We start from the raw sequence: 20,008 nt of genomic DNA on the forward strand, positions 1-20,008 counted from the left end.
TTATCCTTCTATATTTTAATTTTATGAAATGATTTTATAAAAAATTAATCAATCAAATAAAATCAATCAATCTTAACTTATTAACAAATCGATAAAAATCTTGTCTGGGCTGACGAGCAGGGCTGAGGAATGGATTTGGCCCTCTCCATCTCCCTGGGAGGGCGGAAAGGTTTGGGCTGGAAAACCAGAGGAGTTCAATGGCAGGGACGCAGCTGAGTGTGGGAGCAGGGTGGTTGGGTTTGAGAGCAGGCTGAGATGCCAGCATTGGATGCTGAGGTGCTTGCAGGCTTTGCACAGGTTCCATGTGGCTTCTGCCATGCAGCTCCATGAAGGCACTTTGCAGCTAGCGGTTTCCCTTGCTAAGCACCTGCGGCTGCTTTGTCAAGTCCTCTTGTTATCAATTTGTTAATAAGTTAAGATTGATTGATTTTATTAGATTGATTGATTGATTTTATAAAATCATTTTATAAAATTGAAAAATAGAAGGATAAGAAATATTTTTAATGAAACTTATAGCTGCACAGTAAAAGTTGTTATGAGATCTTCTGTACGTCCTGTAGCAAGGCTAGAAGAAGGGCCTGGAACCATTTTTAAAACATAGGTAATAACTCTAGGGTTGAAAGGTTCCTTTGTATTTAACCAGTCTTCTGTACGCAGAGGTGTATTGAAACGTCAGAATATGAGATGAATGGGAACTGGGGAGAGTCGACTGGAACAGCTTGTAGGTGCCTGCCAAGAAACCGTGAACTTTAGTAAAAGGTAATTCCGGCAGGGGGAGATCGCGACCACCGACTCACATACCACCTACCCAAATCGTACCCTAGACCCATTTCTAGACCTTTCTAAGCTTTACTGCGCAGAATCGGATATAGGAGGAGAGTATGTTAATGATTTACGGGAAATGTTATGATTATGCATGAATATTTAATGAATATGTATGAATAAGTTCTCTATATGGAATCTGATTTTGGGACCTTGTGTGCGTTGATCGTGAGAGGACTCGCTCACGCACCCGGGCGTTAATAAAGAAGTGTCTGCTTATCTACATCACATTGGTGTCGATAAGTTCTTCATTCCGGGATTTCGGTAACACTCTGAGTGTGAAGCCTGGCTCCAGCTGTGCTGCTTGCCTGCAGCAGGCAGGAGTCACTTCTGTGCCGAGCCGGGGAGGCTCTGGCATTGCTTCTGAGGTGGGGGAGCGGTGGGCAGGAGCACGTGGTGGCAGCCCTGTGAGTGCATCTGAGGCCAAGCGTGAGAGCCCTGATGGGTCTCACCTTGACGTCTGTCTTGGAGTTCTGCCTTCTGAGGCAGGAAGCATCACCCAGCGTCCGGTTCCCTTTCTTTAGAGCGCGTCTGTCTTGGAGCCTGGAGCGCACCGGGGTGTCATATCTGAGCTCTGCAGGTCCTGCTCAGGTTTGTGTCTGGACAACATGTGGGACACGTGTTGCAGTGAGCTGCCACAAGCTAGCTGGCTGGAGAGCCAGCTTTTATCTTCCCTGACCGGACTGTAAAGCTCCAGATAATGTATGCTGGTTTTCCAGCGGAGGGTTCCTGGTTCCCTGCCGAGCAGATGTGCTGATTTGGTTTCCTTGTGGCCGTGAGTCTCATGGGAAGCGTTTGTTTATGCCGTATGCTGCGCTGAAAATGTGTGAAGCTCCCTGGCAGCCGAGATGGCCTTGTAAGTTGGATGTCCTCGGCTGGCGTGTGTGTAGATGTGTGCACGGTTAATTGGAACAAGCTCATTAGGTGGCTGCTCACCAGGTGCAACAACAGAGGACACCCCAAAGGCATTGTTGGAGCTGTGGCAACACGGTGATTTGCCTGTTCTCTTTTGCGTTGATGTGCTTGGGGTCCTCCCCAGGCAAGCAAAATAGGAATTAAGTTCTTGCTTTGTAAGTCAGCGTGGAGGTTTTTCTGTACTCCTTAAAGAAATGAGTAGCTTGTCTGCAGTGTCTGGATGAATTTACCTGAAGCTGGGATCTGTGAGTTTTTGCTTAATTTCGGGATGTCAAAAAGTGTTAGGGTAGTGCCGGGTCTTTCAAGTCCCATAAAATAAGAAGTGGGCAAATCCATCCGTCCCTTGGTCCAGTTAGCCAGGAAGGGAGGGGAAATGATTTCTAGTCCAAAGTAGTGCTTAGTAAGTGCTGTACAGACCTCTCTTTGATTTTTGTCGGTGCTTGAGACCCGCTTTCTGGGGGTGTTTTCTCCTCTTTCCCTTTCTTGCACCCGCACTTTTTGAGATGCAGATGGAGAGGTCGTCAGCAGGCTGGTGGTAGAAAAAGAACGGCCCATGGACCTGTTGACCCATGCAGCCTGCAGGATGAGGATGCTGGAGAAGAGCTGCCATGAGGATAGCCTATAAGTGGCCCTGCTTTCACATACGTTGCGTTTCTATTTGAGCTAATTGCTCATGCAGCTTGAATGGTTTCATGCTTTTCTTTCTGCTGTTACAGCTTCAAACGCCTGTAGGGAGCCTTGAGTTTGGGTGTTAATAAGTGAAAAAAGGGGCCCTCGTTCTCCATGGAGAAAGGTTCTTGGTCACTGTGGCAATTTCATGCCTGGAGGGAGTCCTATTTGCTGGATCATTTTTGCAACTTAACCAAATTAGCTTTGAGAAACCATAGTTGATAATCAGAGTACTGAGCTCTGTGCTCCATTAGTTAAAACCATCACCAACCTCCTTGCACAAAGGGTGGGCATTTGGTTTGCAAAGTAGGAGAGCCGTCTGATTTTCATGCTCGGGGCAGCAGCGATCCCCGGCTTTAAGGTTGTTCCTAATAATCTGAGCGCTTAGTAGGGTCAGGCGCAGAGTCGCATTGGGTCAGCTGCTTTTGCAAAATGAAGCAGTGAAGTGACATTTCCCTTTTGTTCCCACCGAAAAACTTTTGAAGAGTAATAAAGGACAGTTTGGGTATTAATCGAGATTTGGATAAAAATTCCAGTAAATAGTTCCAAAACAGGTGGAAGTTGGGGGGAGAAGGTGAGAAATGCCAGCAGGCTCTGATGTGTGCGTGTGGCTTGTGAAAGGCTGTTTTGGCTCAGGGAATGTTTGTTGTGGGGTTTTACTTCTATCAATCTTCACTCTTCTGCTTCAACATGGTCTAATGATGAGACAGGGTGGGGAGGCCGCCTGCTGTCCAGTTATGAAGGATGCTACAGCCTGGAGACACAGCTGTCTCCTTTGGGTCTGCCATGAAGGGGATTCTGGATTTTCAAAGTCCTGTTGTTGTTCCTTGCAGGTCAACTGAGGCATGGCCACCGGAAAGCCCCGCTGGTTCACGGGGTCCTCCAGGATGGCCACTAGATTCCCGAGGCAAGTGGTAGTGCCTCGTAATCTGAAGCTAGCCAGAGGGACAGAGAAGCCCGCAACTGTAAGTACCTGCTGCGGCCAGGTAGGAGCTGTGTAAGGCTGGAAACTGCCCCCGCGTCCTTCCTCTACCTGCCCCTCCTGTTGTCTGGCCGCACTGTGAAGCTGGACACCACCTCCCCGTCTCTCTGCTGCCATGCTTCTGTCGGAGGTGGCGATCATGGTGCAGTAGGGGATGGACTGTGTGCTGCTTCAGGGCAAGCCCAGAGTCTGTCTGGATGTGCCACCGGAGCCAATTTAAATGGACGTACCGGGCATTGCACCGGAATAGCTGAAGCGTGAGCGTGTGCTTCGTTCTGTCCCCTTTGTGTGGGCAGCAATGTTTTGTCACGTCGGGATGCTTGCCAGCGCTGCTCTGACCATACCTGCCCTCCAGGCAGCTGGGCATGTGGTGGGCTGCTCGAACTCTGCCCAAAGGCTTTGAGAGGCATGGCTGGTCCCAGATGGAACAGGTTCCAGACCAGTTGTTCTGTCCTGTATCCCGTGTGGAGCACAGACCCAGCGCTGCAGGCAGCAGCGGAGTCAGGGCAATTCCTCCTTCCCATCCTCAGACGTCCTTTGCTGACCAGAGCTCACCTGACTGAAGGCGACCTGGTGCTGAGGCTCTGTCGAGGAGATCTCTCTGCATACTTCTGTGGAGGGGTCTCGGAGGCCAGAACAGAGAAAACAAGTGCTAATTCAAAAGAGATAACTAAAACTTGGAGCCATTCCTCTCCACCTCGGTCTTGGCACAACACTGCTTCTCTGCTTTCCTCTGACTCACCCAGCAGTGACGTCTCCATGCGTGTGGTGGTTGTAAGCGTTGTGCAAGGATGGAGTTAGGGGGTTGCTGGTAACTCCTCCCGACCTTCTTCAAAGGTCACTGGCTCAATCCAGCAAATCTGAAGAGGAAACAAATGCCCGAAGAGCCAAATCCCCCAACATGTCACATCAAATCACAAAGGAGAAGCTAATGGGACAGAGCCACTTGGTTGGAGCATGTGTATTCTGCTCTCTATCATTACTTTACTGATGTTAAATATTTCAGCGGGTAATTATGGGGCTTCCAGGACTATCCTAGTGGCTGTGATCACAAATTATTCATCGGTGGCTCTTGAACAAGAAAAGCCTTTCTGAATGAAGGCAGTTCTGTAGCTCTTGCTGGTGTTTTGCATTTCAGCTGACTCCCTCTGCCCTCCTGAAGGAGATGACTCTTAGCACCAAGCAGAGGCTGGCCAGCACTCGGGACATGCGGCGGCCCCAGATTACCCAGCTTCTCGACGTGAGCGAAGCCTCCCGTCAAAAGGTAGCCTTTTCTTGCCCTTTTCCTTGCTGTTTGACGTGACATTTGAAGTGGGCCGATGCTTGTGACAGGCTTGCCTCCAGCTTATCTAAATACTTTGGTGACTAAGTCCTGTTGTCGTTTCAAACTGCTGCTGGTGGTGGTGGAGTTCCTTCTGCTGGGGGAAAGGTGAAACGTTTTCCCCCAGTGAGCTGTTGAAGTCCTGGCCTGCACTAAGCCCATATAAAGCACCTCTGCTGAAGTTGGTGGCTTTTGCTGGAGACGAGCTTCTGTGGCTAAAGCATGATACTGGAGGAAGGCTGGGGCGGGACACAAGGATGCAAGCTTGCAATTTCCCACCCTCCTGCTGAAATAGGCAGCCCTTGGTTGGGTGTAGTCTCTGTCAAACGCTTGGGGTCATCGGATGCCCTCAGTGGTGGCTGCGTTGGCCTTTGGGGGCTGAGGGCCTACGGTAACTACTCAAGGTGTAGCTCAAGCAATTGCATGAATGCTTTGGGTTGGAACAACGAGTGGGACCCTTACGGGGTGTTAGATTTTGCAGGCTGCCAGGTACACAGGGGAATGGCGCTGGGCAGAGGGGAGCGGGTGTGCTTTATCTGGATCAGTGTTTGTTTACACGTATGTTGAAAGCTGCTCTTCTTACACATCTGCTTAGTGTAACGCACGTTCCAAAGGGGTAGATGACTGAGGTAGGCTGTTGAGTGGAAAAGTGCCAGCAAGAGACCTGTAACAAATTGGTTGGGGATTGCCCTAGACAGCGTGTGAGGTTGGGAACGCCTCGGACGAGCACGCACAGAACTGGCCGGGTGCTGTGGCTCCTGGCTTCAGCACGACCCTGACTGCTGTGCAGAAGCAGGAGATGTGCCTGTGTCTTGTGAGTGCGAAGAGTTCAGCTGGAAGGGGGGAGACAAAGCAGGGAGGGATTTTCTCCAAGTAATGCCTCTGCGCTGTAAGCGTTTGCTGTTTCTGTGTGTCGTCAGGCACGCTTCGGTGGTGGTACTAACTGACATGGCAATAATGGACTGCAATGAAGCATCCGTTGAAAGCTCATGGGAAAAGGAGATGCCAAGTCCAGCCTTACTCAAGTTGAGCAGTAGTGCTGGGGAAGGAGCTGAACCTTATCACCTCATCTGTTGCTTTCTTAACGGCGGTGTTCCTTTTTGGCCTGTCTTCTCTTCCTCATGGTTTCTAGGCTGTGTATCAAAAAAGAGATTTGAGGATGGGTTGGACTTGGTCACTGTCTCAGGGTAAAGATAATCCCCAGACTGTTTCCCATGGAGTCTCCTGTAAATTCTTGGCTTTCACTTGCTGCACGAGTGCTTACGGCTCTCGCAGTAAGTGCTCTGGAGCTGTGTGACTGTTAGCCCAGCGCTCTGCCGGAGGTAAGCGCTGCCTTGCCTTTTGGAGCAGGAAACCTGGAGAAACGGCCAGCAAAAGAGCTGCTCGCTTGAGCCTGCTCGGTGTGGCCCAGAAACTTTTGATCTGCTCAGAGCACAGGTGGGTGAGCTGCCGTTCCCCTGGCGTGAGCTGGGCAGGCGTACTCACCGGGAGACTGTACTTCACTGGGGACCGACGTAGTATTCTCTGATTGATGAATCTTTCTCCCAGCGGCTGAAACTCTGTTTTGCATCTGCAGTTCTCGGCACCTTCCCCGAAACAGCACTCGTTCCAGCCTTTCCCGTCAGAGGTGGTATTCCAGAGCTACGTCCCCTACGAGGTCTATGAAGTGCCACTGATTCTGAGGAACGAGGACAAGGTAGGTGCTGGGATGTGGAAGTTTAACCCTGTGCTGGAACTGGAGAGCAGTGTTGTCCGCGCGGTGCACAGCACAGCCAGTCACCTGCTGCAGCACAGCGCATCCGGAGTAAAAGGTCTCGCCACCTTTATTTTGCAAGATGGTGGAAATCTTGCCATGCTGAGGTTTCTTGCCCTGGTTTTGGCTGTGTGTTGGTAGTACCTCGCTGAAAGGAGCTTTTCTAGTCAGCACCTTTCCCCGTGGAAGCCCTGCACGGATGGGAATGTTGAGGGCTGTACAGTTCTTCCCTGCCCTCATGCTTTCCCTCGAGTGTGCACCGCGTCCTGGTGGCTCCGTGGTTAATCTTGGTTTCCACAGGGCACCTCTGCCTCTGGGTGAGCTGCACAGAGAGCTGAACGGGCTGTCAGAGCTCGGGGTGGGGTCTTCTCCACTTTATGCTGGAGTAAGTTATAATTAGTGGTAACAGCGCTTCAGGAAAGGCGTTTTGAAACAGCAGTGGAAACAGACTGATGTAGCAGAAGCAGTGGGAGGCCTTTAGGTGCCGCTTCAGGCTCCTGCTAAGCTTAATTGGGTTCTGCTCAGGTTTTTCTGAGGCAACGTGATGCTCTGTTTTCCCTTTGGAGAGCCACAGCACGTTCAGAGTCAAGTGCCCTCGGAGGTCTCCACCTTTGCTTGAAAAACCTGATCATTTTGAGATTTCCCAAGAAAGTTGCAAATGGAAAAGTTGGAAAATGTCAGCAGTTTTGTTCCACTGTAAAGAGGGAAGTTGAGACCTTTTGAATTTCAGTTGGGGAAATATTTGCTGGAATGAGGCATGTGCCAAGAGCAAGCTGGTGGGAAAAGGCAGAGGGAGGAAAGGAGCTGAGCTCGGTGTTCTCTCCCTGCGCGCTTTCCTACACGCAAGGGTTTCTCTTGATCTGTAGCAGTAAGTGCACTGGCAGCAGAGAAAGGTCAGGAAGAGAGGTGTAATTAAGGGTACTCTTCTGTAATGAAGAATAAGAGGTATGCGTGAGGGGAGGGTGGGATGGGAAGATGGAAGTGTGCGCAAGAGCCAGTGAATTCCCCCCAGATTTCCAGATTTACCTGCTGGGGGGGACAAACAGGTGGACAACAAAAAAAAGCTGCCAAGGTGTATTGCGGGTGGAAGGACAGCGGGAGAAGTCCAAGAATCTCCTGAGAGAACAGGTTTTGACAGGGATGTGGGCGAAAAGGGAAGACCCTTTGGCTAGGAAGGATGCGTGTGTGGTCCCTCAGTTATTCCTGGAGAGTACTGCACCATTCCTGGTCTGGCATTTAACTTGGGAACGTGGATAAGATGTGGCATGGGTGCCTGCACCCAGGGAATGCCACTGGTGTGGTCTGCACTGGGTTTTGGGCACCCCTTGCTGTAGGTATCTTCTTCCCCAATTAAAATGTGCCTCAGTTTCTCTCTTCCTACTCTCTGCTTCGTTCCCACTGAGTCTTTTGGCTTCAGCTGCTCCATTATCCATGCAGCACTTCAAAATGGTTATCTTTGCCAAGTACCAGCCAACAGGCAAACAGTTGATTTGCTCTGTTCATGCTTCCTCGGGTGGAAAAGATCATCTGCATAACATTTCTGCCCTTCCCAGTAAGGAATAATAAACTTGTCCAGCTGCGCCTTGGGATTTACGTGCCCTGTAAAGGGGGAGGCAATGTGTGAATGTGGGTTTTTTTCCAAACCGAACTAGTTTTGAAGCCGGTAAGACCTCAACCATTGGAGAGCGTGGGTGTAAAAGTAAGATCAGCTCTAAGGAAAATCCTTGGTATGTTCTAAATACAGAAAGGTAGAGATGATAATCCTGAGAGAGTGTTCTATTCTAATTTTGTTGGCTTTTGGCGATGTCCTGGAGAAGAGCAGAGCAGTGTTGTGCTCTGTCTCAGAGTTTTCGCGCTGGTTTCCCAGATTCTTCTGAATCTTATACTGCACGGCAGCCTGAAGTTGTTTGCCCCCTAAAAATCCAGCTGACAGCAAAATATATTCCAAATAGAGGCTCTGTAATCGTGCAACTACAGAAGTGCTTCGCTATATACTTACTGCTCTTACCTGTGTTGTACAATTGCTTTTCTGTCTTCAGGCTGTTCCTCAGCACCCTCAGGTGTTCCGGGTGGCTTTTGCTGAAGGTCTTAGCCACACGTGCTCCTCTCCTAAGGGACTTGGTGACCAAACTGCTTGTGTGCACTGTGAAACTGGCTCCTGGAACCCGCTGCCCCAGGACCCTGCTGGGTTCCAAGGGCGTTTGGAGAGTTCAGGACTGCCTTGGCCACGGGTTACCAGGCTCGGGTGGGTGGTGCAGAACGAGCCTCCATTTTTTCCAAGCCTCCTGTGGGTTTGTTGTTTGTCAGTGAAGCTGCCCGTCAGTCCAAATCACCTGCTTTAGACTTTGAGATTTGGTGCTCAGGCGTCGCTCTCAATGTGCTTGAGAAATGCCTGTGTGCTGTCTGTGTGCTGGTGGTGTCCCAGAGGGCAGAACCGTGCAGCAGGGTGCCTGCAGGGACTGCTGGGGGTGGGCAGGGGTCCCCAGGGATCTGGCTTGCCTGCGCTGGCAGCTGCCTGGCTACGGTCACAGGCAGCAGGAGCCTCCAGAGAGCAGAGGTTGGCTTTTAAAACCGAGACTCCAGCGCCAGTCAGTGCCGGTCATGTATCTCGAGGCAGAAGATGCCTTTGGAGCCCATAGTTGATAGGCACAGCCTGGGGGGGGGGTCGCCTGGCTTTCCATCACTTTGTCAAGTTGCTGGCTCTCATCCTCTGCATCAGCCTTTCCTTGTAGCGTATTGTGCTTCTCCCTTGCTTCTTTACAGCTCCCTGTGAATTTTCCTAGCCATCCTCAGTTTGTGGGGTTGTCTCTTTGTCTTCCCATGGTCCTCCTTTTGCTCTTCAGGCCTGCTTTTATTCCCAGTGAGGCCACAGTATGTGTGGTCTCCTCCTCTTGCTGGTCTGCCCGCATGACTGTAGCACCGCAGCTTGAGTGCCCCGCTCAAACGCAGCATGTTAAAGTGCATTTCTTCCTTCCCCCAGGATTAACACGTACTGTTTGGCCTTCAGATAACACAGTCCCCTTCTAGGGGCATGACTGCCTGGATGTGTACGGGCAGAAGACGGCAGGTTCTTTGGGCTTGTTGAATACACGGGTGGCTTGATTCAGATATTATATCTCGGTGCTGCTGGTGTCTTCCCTGCTTGGCCCTTCCTTCATTGCCCTGCTGCCTCTGGCCGTGAGCTGTTTTGCCCAGGCAGAAGGGATTAATGTTGACTCTTGTGTATTATGTGCACGTACCTCCAGAGCTAAAAGTGCTTTGGAAAGGTGGTTAAGGAAGGCTGTCGGCAGGTCTCTTCTCCTGTTTCCACGAGCTGCAAAATCATACTTTCTTACCTTTTCTGCAGGTTCCTCAGCTGCTGAAGGTCACCTTGGAGAGGTCACCTTATTTCAAGTTGATCAGCCACCATGCCGTGTGCCGCAAAGTACCGCCTGGCATGCTTGTGACTTTCCACATCGTTTTCACCCCCAATGAGAACAAGGTGAGACTGGAGGTCCCAAGAGACAGGTGCCTTCAGCGGGAGGCGAAGCTGCGGGGCTGGGTTCAGAACAGGGCGTCTGCTGTGGGTTTTGCGGCACTGCTAATATCTGTCCGTTGCTGTATGGTTATGGGTTTGTTCTGATAATTATAAATAACAAAAGCCTATTTAAAATTGACCTGTTGTTTGGAGGACACGAAGTTGAGCCTGATCAGAGTGAGGACCACCACCTTTGAAAACTGGAGTCACTGGAATGTGTATCACGTTGGACACAGCAGTGAGACAGCGGAACGTTCTGTCTGAAGCCGGCACTTCCCTTGCGCACTGGTTATAACCCGTGCCGTGCTGCAAGGTTTGCTCTAGGCTGTGGTCAGGCAGCCTGGCTGGCAGCACCATGCGATGCCACCGCAGCAGGGACTGACGGGCTGTGCGTTCCCTCCCTGTGCTTTCCTGGGCATTTGCAGGGGAAGGTGCACGTGTGACAGTAGGAAAATGGCCAGGAGGAGTGTTGATGTTTAGCCATCCCACCTCTCTACTCAGTGTTAGGGGCTTAATTATGACGGAAAAGACTAGAGGAGTGAATAGATGCAGAGAGCTTTCCTCTTTCCCATCTGGCAACCAGTTCCCTTCCTCACCCTGGGCTGGAGCGAAGGTGATGCTTTTTCATAGCCTCTGTGTTCCAGCCTTGCCGCTGTGCTGCCCCTGAGGATACTTGCCTGCCTGTGCTCCAGCTGTGATTCTAGGGGAGAAGATGCGCTGTGCTCGTGGCGGGGAGCCAGCCTGGCACAGCCGCACTGAGCTCTAGATGTCTTTAATCAGCAGGGGGTCGGTGTGCTGCAGATGACAGAGACATCTGGAGCACACCCAGGCATTGAAGGGGCAGGTAGAATCTGCAGGCAGACACTTACCCCGGAGCCTTTGGGCAGTCACGCTGGTGTGGCTGTGCCTGCGTGCATGTGGCTGTGGCTGCTGTGTCAGCTGGCACCTATTCCCTGCCCCATGTGCCATGCTTTTGCTCGGAGGTTGGAGCATCGGTGCTGTGGCCCTGGCAAGCCTTGCACTGTGCCGTGATGTGAAGGGGTGACAGTGTCGTCTGGAGGCTTGTTAATGCAGAAGAGTTTAGCACATGGCATGGAAGGGAGGAAGCATCGCAGGGGAACACAGACAGGCTGATTCTTTGCACCAGCACTCTGCTGCCTCTTGGCAGGGTTCTTTGTGTGACTTTGTGGGTGATGCAAGGTGAGGGGGTCGCTCTGAGCCAGCTGGCGTTTCCGCACCAGGCCAGAGGCGCAGGATCCCTTTGGGCACAGCTGTTCTCTCATCTTGCGTTCGCTGCTTAGATTTAGTTTAATGCCCTGTCCTATCCTCAAACAGCGTGGCTGTAGCAAACTAGAGAGGAAATGCCCTGCGGTCCCTGGCTCCCTGAGCTTGTGAAATGATCTGTTGCTTTGGGGAGGGACTGAGAAATGGTTTTACGTCATTCGTATGGAAGGTAAAAATGATGTTGGCCTAGGGCAGTTCTCCATACTGCCCAAGTGACACAAGAGCTTAACCTCACTGAGGCATGCTTTGCAGAGGACGCTGTTTCCTTTAAAATGTGATTTATTAGTATGAATTAGCATTCATTTTGGGTGTGGAAGTAAATTGGTTCCCATGAAGGGCAAATTGCTGCTCTTCAACTAGAGAGAAGCAGCAGAGCAACAGATGAACATCACCCCAAATAGAAGTAGGGTGAGAGAACCCCCAGGAGCACTCATGTCCAGTACTTTGTCCCTTGTCTTGCCCTTGAACTGGTGAGTGTGTGGCATTAGGGAGCTGTGCCAGCAAGGTCCTCTGCACAGCTGCAGCGACACCACGGTGGTTTCTGCCAAACTGGGTTTTGTGCTCCTTGCAGGGCATTGGGAGAGGGATGCGTGCTGCTCAGTGAGGAGCACATGGGGATTGTACAGCAGAACCAGAATTTTGTACAAACGGAATGTTTTGGCTCATACGTGATGGAGTGTGAATCAGCGAAGTGCCAGAGTGCTGTAGCTGAGCTAGAAATGCATCCACAGCGTGGTCAGGAGGCGCAGAGCACCTTGCAAAGCCCTTGGCCAAGAGGCAGGCTTTGGGAAATGGTTCTGTAAAGCCACCTGCGCTGGGCTTGCAGTTGCTTGCCTGCAGAGTATCTGTGTGTTAGTTGTGGAAGGCTCAGGAGTGCTGCCTTTGAACAACCCCTACATCCCTGATGCTGCACGATCCACAGGGACTGTGGGTAACCCAGTGAACTGGGATGCGGGTCTTCCTGATGGGGAGTTGGTTTGTATAATTCTCTTGCTTTGAATCTGTTCTTCCCTGGGGTAAGTCTGACTTCAATGAAGTCACTCCTGATTCAGAGGAGTAAAATTGTGGCTAAGCCCTAAGTAATTGGGCCATGTGAGTTGTTAGTGGCTGAAATGCCACGTAGCCCTTTCTTGGAAAATGAGCAGTTTCCTACTGTCTCGCAGTCATTTGGGAATGTGCCACGTGCTCGGACTGTCAGAAAATAAATAAACAGCTGACGTGTCTGTTGGTTTATTGGCACTTGTGTTATAAATGAACTGCTAATTTTTCTGCTGGGCAGCGTTTCCACTTAGTTACTCTTGCTGCTTCTGATTTGCACGTTTCTGTTTTGTGGCTCCAGTTGTACAGCGTGGGTGTTCTTGTGCCAGCCCACATTCCTGCGTGTCCTTGCATTATGGTCTGACAGTCTCTGCTGAACTGGGAACCATTGTGGCACTGACTGGCAGATTAACAACAGAGAGAAACACTTCCATTTGTGTGTCCTTCAGGCTTATTAATAGTTTATTGTAAAGGAAGAAGGAAGGAAGAAGCATATAAAACCAGCACAGCTTATTCTGTTTTGCCCTCTTGCTCTTTTCACTGTAGCCATACATTATTTTCCGGCAATGCCAGCTCAGTCTGTGAGGTTTGTGAAATTCATTACTGGTGCTCGGTGGAGACTGAATTAATGCACATTGATTAATATGAAATACGACAGGACAGTGAGTTACTGCATCGGTGAAATTAAGTCCTTTACAATTCAGCGCAGCCCTGTTAGATGCTTTGTAGCGCCCAGAAGCTATTCCAAGTATACTTTCCAGATGGCTCGTGTGGGGAGGAAAGGGGCAGAAGACCAAGGCAAATGGCCCGGTGCCAAACGAACCTGGAGCTAAGCGACTCATTTCAGAGTGCTGCGAACCGGCAGCTGAGGGGGGCAGGCGCAGGGGCACCCCCTTCTCCTGCGACTGGATCTTCATCCTCCGGTCCCTCCTCTCTTGTCATGGCCCTTATTTTCCAGCCTTTGATATCAGGGTTTCAGCGGGAGCTTTCCCTGCTTGGCTTGCCATGTGACCTCATGCTACAAGGATCTTTTCTGTGCAAGTCGTCTGCTGCAAGGAATTCAGTGCAGGATTTAGGATGGGTTATGCAGGAAATCTGACATCCGAGTGTGGTGTTGTGGGCAGCTAAGGTTGATATCGCTGTGGCAGTATTACCGTTAGCCCCTGAGTTTGCAGAGAGCCTGAAACAACATCAGAGATGAGCAGCTGCTTCAGTTCCGGCGGGTGCCAGTTCAGATGCCAGTGGTGATACCTGGAAGGCCAGAGCTTGTAACTTCCTGCTTGTCACAGGGGTGTGAGAGAAGGGGAACCATCGTACAACTGTCTGTCATCCTTGCAATGGAGAGGGGAGTTGTATGAAGGATGAAGTCATGTTTTCATGAAAATCTGTAGCCTGAAGCTGTGTCTAAACACAACAAACTTTAGAGCATAGATGGGTTGCAGCCCCTCTGTCATCCAGGCATGTCTATTTAGAAACCTGGTCTTAAACAGTCTGCTAAGGGTTTGCAGTTGCGAAGCAGAACGAGATTTTGAACTGGTCTCAACAGTTGCCCAGGCTGTAAGCAAGCGTGTAGCAGAGGTAGTGTCCCGGTAGCACGAGGCAGTGCTGCAGGGGAGACTGCAACCCGTTCCCCCCCCAGGGGGGCAATTCAGCTTTCAAAAGCTTAAGGGACCATGGGTCCACAGCGACACAAGCAGCCAGCTTCTGCCTAGCACCCCTCTGCCTTGGCTTTCCCCCTGTTTGGGCTGACGCTGCATTCAGCCTGGTGCAAGGTCCCACTTTGGTGGGGTGGTAGAGCGTGGCTGAAGGGTCAGCCCGCTCTGAAGTGCTGAGTCAAGCCTTGCACGGGATGCCATGTCCCACGGTGTCCCTGGAGAGGGGGCTTGGAGCATAATGTGCATCTGCGTGAATGGCGAGAGGCAGCTTTCTCTCCCAAGCTCGTGGTTTTCTCTGTGAAACCAAACCCTTGCTGCTTTAGCCTTGCCCTCAGGTCCCTGGAGAAAGAATTCCCTTTCCTTGTTCGTTGCTGTGCAGGTGGTCCCAGTGCCCCTCACCAGCAAGGGAGCTGGGAAGGCTGCCAATGCTTGCTTTTGGGGGGTATTTATTTCTTGGGCTCTTAATTGCATTGCTGTTGATCCATTTGCTCCTTAGCAATGACAATGACTTGACAATTACTTCCTTTTACTTCCCTCAAATACCTCCAATTGTTGAAGTTCCTTTTTTTTTTTAATCTCCCTGCTGATCTGTACTTGCATCCTCCTCTGTCTACCTGGCATCTGGAAGAGAGAGGTAAGTAAATATGGCATGCCAAGACTGACTAAGGCAGGTAGCTTTCAATTGGACTTGCCTTTGTTACAGTAGTGTGGCCGAAATAACAACAACAGCAAAAGCAAATGGCACTCTCCATTTGCTAATGCAGTTTCTGAGCATCTGAACAGTCTGGGAGGTGAAGTACCCGGGAGATAATGGGTGCTTTAAAGTCATATGGGCTGCCCATAGCTTTTATTTTAGAGGGCTTGGGCTGCACGATTGAGTACAAATTTGCTAATTCACAAAGACTTGCTGAAGATGAAACCCTTGCCTGCAATATGATGTTAAATCCTGCAGGTTGCTTGCTGCAGTTCCCTTGCTAGTATTTTACCTTCCAAATAGGAGAAGCAAAAGCCCTTGTGCAGTTTGTAGGGTGACTGTTTGAGATGTCTAGAAAAAGAGATCCTTCTTTATTCTTTGTGCCTTGGATGGGGCAGCACCTGTTTTGGCAACCTTAGCGGTGGGCGAGGCGCTGGGTGGTGGGTGAGGCGCTGGGTGTCAGCTGTTGTGTTGGAGCACTGGGTACGTGTCTGTGCCTGGGCTGGCTGCCTTAGGGCCCTTCCAGGAGGGGATGGGAGCAGGAAATCCCAGCCGTGGAGGAATCCGGATCAGTTCTGCTGAAGGGAGTTTGCCGCTGTGTGCGGTTCCTAAATCAAAGCGCTTCCTGCTTCAACAATTACAAGAATATCAAATGAGTTAAAAGCACCGGGGCAAAAATCAGGGCAGCCAGTGACTGATGAGAAGCAGAGCTTTGATCAGCTCATCGATAAGAGCCTGCTGGGGGCAATGGCTCCTGGCCCTGGGGCAACAGTTTCCTCACTGATTTCAATGGGGGCAAGGTGGTACTTGCAGCGCAGCCAGCGGTGCCTGCCATCCATCTGGGGTCTGATCTGCTCATCCCTACAGTAACATGCTTTTGGTAATTTGATTTGCCTTCCTGCTGCTAAACGCCAGGCAGCCGGGGTGGGGGGGGATTGCCTGGCTCTGTTCTGCAGAAGGCAGTGGCTGGGACTGCACAGCCGGCTTTGCTCTGGCGGGGTGTCTGAGTGTCCCCCGTGTGCAGCTCCCGATGCCGCCTGCCTGGGGTGGGTGTGCTAACCAGGCACCCCGTCACTTACTCCTCTAGAACAGACCTTACAGAGGGGTGTGATTAAGGCATCAGCCAGAGCTGTCTCTGTGTCCCCTGGGGCTGGGGTGAGATGTAAAGGGAAACTGAGATTAGGCAGAGAAGAACTCTCTTGAATTGCAGTGCAGAGCTGGCGTAGGCTGCTGGGGGCAGGGGTGGAGTTGTTAGTGCTTTGAAGTACCTGTGAAACATCTGGAGGGACACTTTGGGTGCAGAGCTGAGCCGGTTCTGGTGTGGGGAGATGGGTCAGATGGCTTTTGAAGGGTGCGTGTCCCCAGCCTTGGCCCTGTAAGGCTGTGGGAGGGGGTGAGAAATACAGCTGTACCCTACACTCACCTGGCATCGCAGCAATTACCGTGTCCAGCTTGTGAAGTATTTCACCAAAGACTGACCGTTGCTCACGTATGTGGTGAAGTCCTTTTGAAAACGTACCTGAGCATCCCCTGCCGAGCTTCAACGAGGTCGCCGCGTTGCTGGCATTGGAGTTAGTGCTGTGGCACAGCTGGGTTCTCAGTGGTGCTTCCAATAGTCTGCGGTGGCGATTGAAGCAGGTTCCATTAGTGCTGTGATCCCTTGCGTGAAGCGACTCTGTTTTGGTGCCTCGGAATCAAAGCATCAGGTAATTGTGGTGCTGCCAGCTTGCTGCGAAAGCGGGTGAATCAGTGGGCTTGTTTCTTCTTTGCAAGTTAACGACCCTGTGCAAGTCATGCTACTGGAATGAAAGGTCATGAAGGTAAAAGGTACTATTATTACGTTATTGAATGCTACTGCAACAGTCCTAGAAAACAGCAGTTTTCCTTCTGCCGTGGGAATGGTGCTAAAAGCATTGTGCTGAGATTGTTTCTTTCCCTGCAGGATTATTTCCACGAGCTCATCTGCATCACAGAAAGGGAGAAGTTTGTTGTGCCTATCCGAGCTATAGGTGCCCGAGCTATCCTGGACTTCCCCGACCAGGTGAACTTCTCAGCCTGTCCCGTCAAGTACAGCACCCAGAAAACGCTGCTGGTTCGCAACGTTGGTAACCGGGTGGCCCGCTACTGCATCAGCACGCAGAGGTAGGGAGCTCATCTCTTTTTGCGCAAAACACTGTGGTGTGATAATATAGTTGGGAAACAGCGACAAAAAGGAACCAGAGCATGTGAGCTGCCGTGCTGCTGCCGTGGCTGGAGATGGGCAGGGCACATGGGGTTTGCTGTTGATTATAGTGTTTGAAGCATGGCGCAACCTCTGCTTAAACTCTGCAAGCTGCAGAGTGGAGTTTTATAGTGCAACGGTGTCTTCCGTGCACAGTCGTGCAAGGCTGATTCTGTTAGACTGAAAGAGCAATTGTAAGAAGGCAGCTGGACTGCCCTTGGGCTGTGGAAGATCCTGCAGGGCAGACGACAGCTCTAGGAGCTCAGTTCCTGCAGACCAAGGGCAGTGTTAAGAAATGGGCAAGCTCTGAGCTGGTGGAAGAGACATTTAAGAATTTATCAGCAGCTTTATCAGCAGTTTGTCTAGAGTAGCGAGTGCAATCAGAGATGATAGATCAAAGCAATTGGTATTGAGACCCTGACAAAAACCCTGTGGGGTCCAGAACCTGGTTTTCCAGTAGGTTTGATCTGGTCCCTGGGATCCAATATTCCTCATTAGAATGAGCTGTTAAGTGGAGATGAGCTGGCAGCAGCTTCAAAGCTGCACTACAGCCCCAAAGAGGAATGCCTTACAGCGGGGGCACAGGCCAAAGATGCAGCAAATACCTGGTGCGTGGGTTGGGAGCCTCTTGTAGAGCTTTGTCTCTCTCAGATCTCCTGGAAAGTGCTCTAGCACTTTGTAGTAGCTACCGGCAAGCTCCTTGATCTTCAGTGCCTTCTGAAATGGGTATGTGGCCCTGTTGGCCAAATATACACGTTCCTTGGGAGGCCACAAGCACGTGGTATTTGGGCAGTCTCCTGGTCAAGTGCCTGACATGTGCGGTGTTGTGGACAGCCTGTACTGTTCCTGTTGGTCTCAGAAGACAGTCACTGTTTTTCCAGTTTGCTGAACTGGAGAGGGTAGTGCCTTTTTGACACTGCACCTGCAAGGAAACCAGTTCAGCTGGCTGGTAGTTAGCTCCGAGTTGCTTGGTCCCAGAGGTCTTGGTGCAGGAGCTGAGGTCCAGAACGCAGCAAAGACGTGCCGTCTGCCTTAGTGCACCTGAGTTGCTTCAGTTTCTTCCCCAGGAAAACAGGGGTCAAGAGAAGGCTCTTTGCTCTTTCTCCTGGGAAGCGTGAGGGTCCAAGAGGCTCCTACCAAAGCCTGGCAAGGCTGTTGAAGCAGGCTTCCAGGATGCTATTCAAGCAGGCTGCTGCTTGTCACTGTGGAAATACGTAGGCAGGACCTTGTAAATCCCTGTGCAGCTTCCCTCTGGGATTTCCAGATCTAGTCGTCACCACCAAAACAGATACCCAGTCGTGTCTGGCATCTCTTGGCAACGTCCTTGCCAACTGTTCCGTTGAGTGATCCAGCGTATGTTGAATCCTGCTTGATACGGATTTTATGCTGAACTTCAACAATTAAATTTTTCAGTCCTGATTTGCAACAGAGAGATGGGAAGCGTTACAAAAGTTTCATACGACACACAAAAAAGTAGAATTCTGAATAACTGGATTGTGTGTGTCTGCAGAGATCAAAAGCTGGTAAGATTTCCCATGTCAGCTGAAGGCATCAGTCATCTCTTCCATTTCATTACAAATTTTTGAAAGCCAGTTTGAAATTTCAAACTGATGATTTAAATCTTTGAGTATAAGCAGTGTTTTATTCTAATTAGGTCACCCCCACTTTCCTTCAGATTTCTTTTTAAATACTCTGAAGTTCCTGTGTTTCTGCTCTTTTTATTTTTTTTGCTTTAAGTGTTCAGCAAAATGTCATAATGAATTCTTCATTGGGAACTTTCTTAGAGGTTGAGTTCCTCCAGTGCCTGTCTGTCTACCATCTGTTTGCATATATGCACAGATGTATAGGAAATATGAGAAATTTGGGGGCTATGTGAAATGGAATCGGGCTGATGGAGAAGAGAAACTCAGAATAACTTTGGAAGGGACCTCTGGAGATCATCTGAGCAAACACGGCGCTCAAAGCAAGACCAGTGTCAGAGTTCGATCGGGTGTGCACACAACACGAGAAGTAAGATCGGGTAATACCAGCCTTGCTCTGTCCTCCTCCAGGCTGTGCAAAGCCCTTTATCCCAGCATCTCCCTGTGTGTCCTGTGCCGCAGCCCCTAAGCTCCCTTTCCGTAGAAAGGCTTTTGTGCCCACCAGCCTGTACTGCCAGGGATTCTTCCACCCCAAATACAGGTGTTTGCATTTCCCATCCCTCGGCTGCATGCAGTTCTGCTGTGTCCCAGTGAATGGCAGCCCAGCCCTCCAGTATCTGGACTGTAGTGCCCCAAGCTTGTATCCCCCACTCAGAATCCAAGTGTTCCCCCCTCTTGACCAGGTCAGCACGTTCCCTTGCAGCCCGAGAGCAGAACTCCCACGTTCTTTCTCGCTGTGTGATGAGGCCATGGTGTGCCAGGAGCGGTTCTTCCAGCCAGTGCTGGGGACTGCACTGTGTGACAGTGGGTTCCCTGCTGCTTGTGCTGTGAGCAGTTGCCCAGGTACCTGCCCCGAGGTCCCAGGTGAGCTCAGTGGCTCCAGCAACCCCAGCAGGAAAGAAGTGGCCTCCCAGCCAGCGTGACAAGTAGGCTGGAGAGTCAGAGCAGTACTAGTGTAAATATAGAAAGTCTCTTCCTGTCGTTCTCATTGTTAAGGCTGGATAACGAGTTTCTTCTCCATGGCATTCAGGGAGATAAATGTCACTCCAGTACGTTTCAGTTGAAAATGGCGTCTGGAAGCAGATCTCAGCGCAGCACTGCCTTTTCCTGATGTTACAGACCTTGTGCTACGCTGTGCTTTGGGGTCAGAGAGGATCCGTCTGAGAAGATACATTAAGGAATGTCCCACCAGGCTCTGAAAGCTCAGGAAATGATGCTACAAGGTGCAGTGCTAGGAGCCCCCTGTAGGACCCATATACGACATCGAGGTGTGGGATTGGAGAGTTACCACAGGATGTACAAAGACAGGACAACAGATGCCAGAACAGATCCCTATGAAATTGCTTACTAGTCTGGAGTTGCTCCCTTTCTGCAGGGCAGTAACGGGCAAGATCTCAGCAGGTTCTGCTGGGAAGGTCTCCCTCGGGCTGGTGCGGCTAGATGAGTTTATACAAGCCGGGGATTGCAAGGCACCGCTGGGAGATCTGGACCTGTGAC

The 20,008-nt window shown here is 50.8% G+C and overlaps 1 protein-coding gene across 1 annotated transcript in view; it reads left to right on the forward strand.

Moving 5' to 3' along the window:
* Positions 1–3,527: 3,527 nt before the first annotated feature.
* The window catches only part of LOC308057705 (hydrocephalus-inducing protein homolog), a gene marked incomplete at its 5' end in the record, with an annotated part of 99,736 nt that continues 83,255 nt past the window's right edge, over positions 3,528–20,008 (forward strand). Inside the window, 5 exons of the mRNA XM_080411762.1 lie at positions 3,528–3,535; positions 4,490–4,652; positions 6,286–6,405; positions 9,809–9,943; positions 16,593–16,792. Coding sequence (XP_080267888.1) covers positions 3,528–3,535; positions 4,490–4,652; positions 6,286–6,405; positions 9,809–9,943; positions 16,593–16,792 — 626 coding nt within the window. The remainder of the gene's footprint in view (positions 3,536–4,489; positions 4,653–6,285; positions 6,406–9,808; positions 9,944–16,592; positions 16,793–20,008) is intronic.

The sequence above is a fragment of the Falco punctatus genome, assembly GCF_963210335.1.
Source record: "Falco punctatus genome assembly, contig: scaffold_49, whole genome shotgun sequence".
NCBI lineage: Eukaryota > Metazoa > Chordata > Aves > Falconiformes > Falconidae > Falco > Falco punctatus.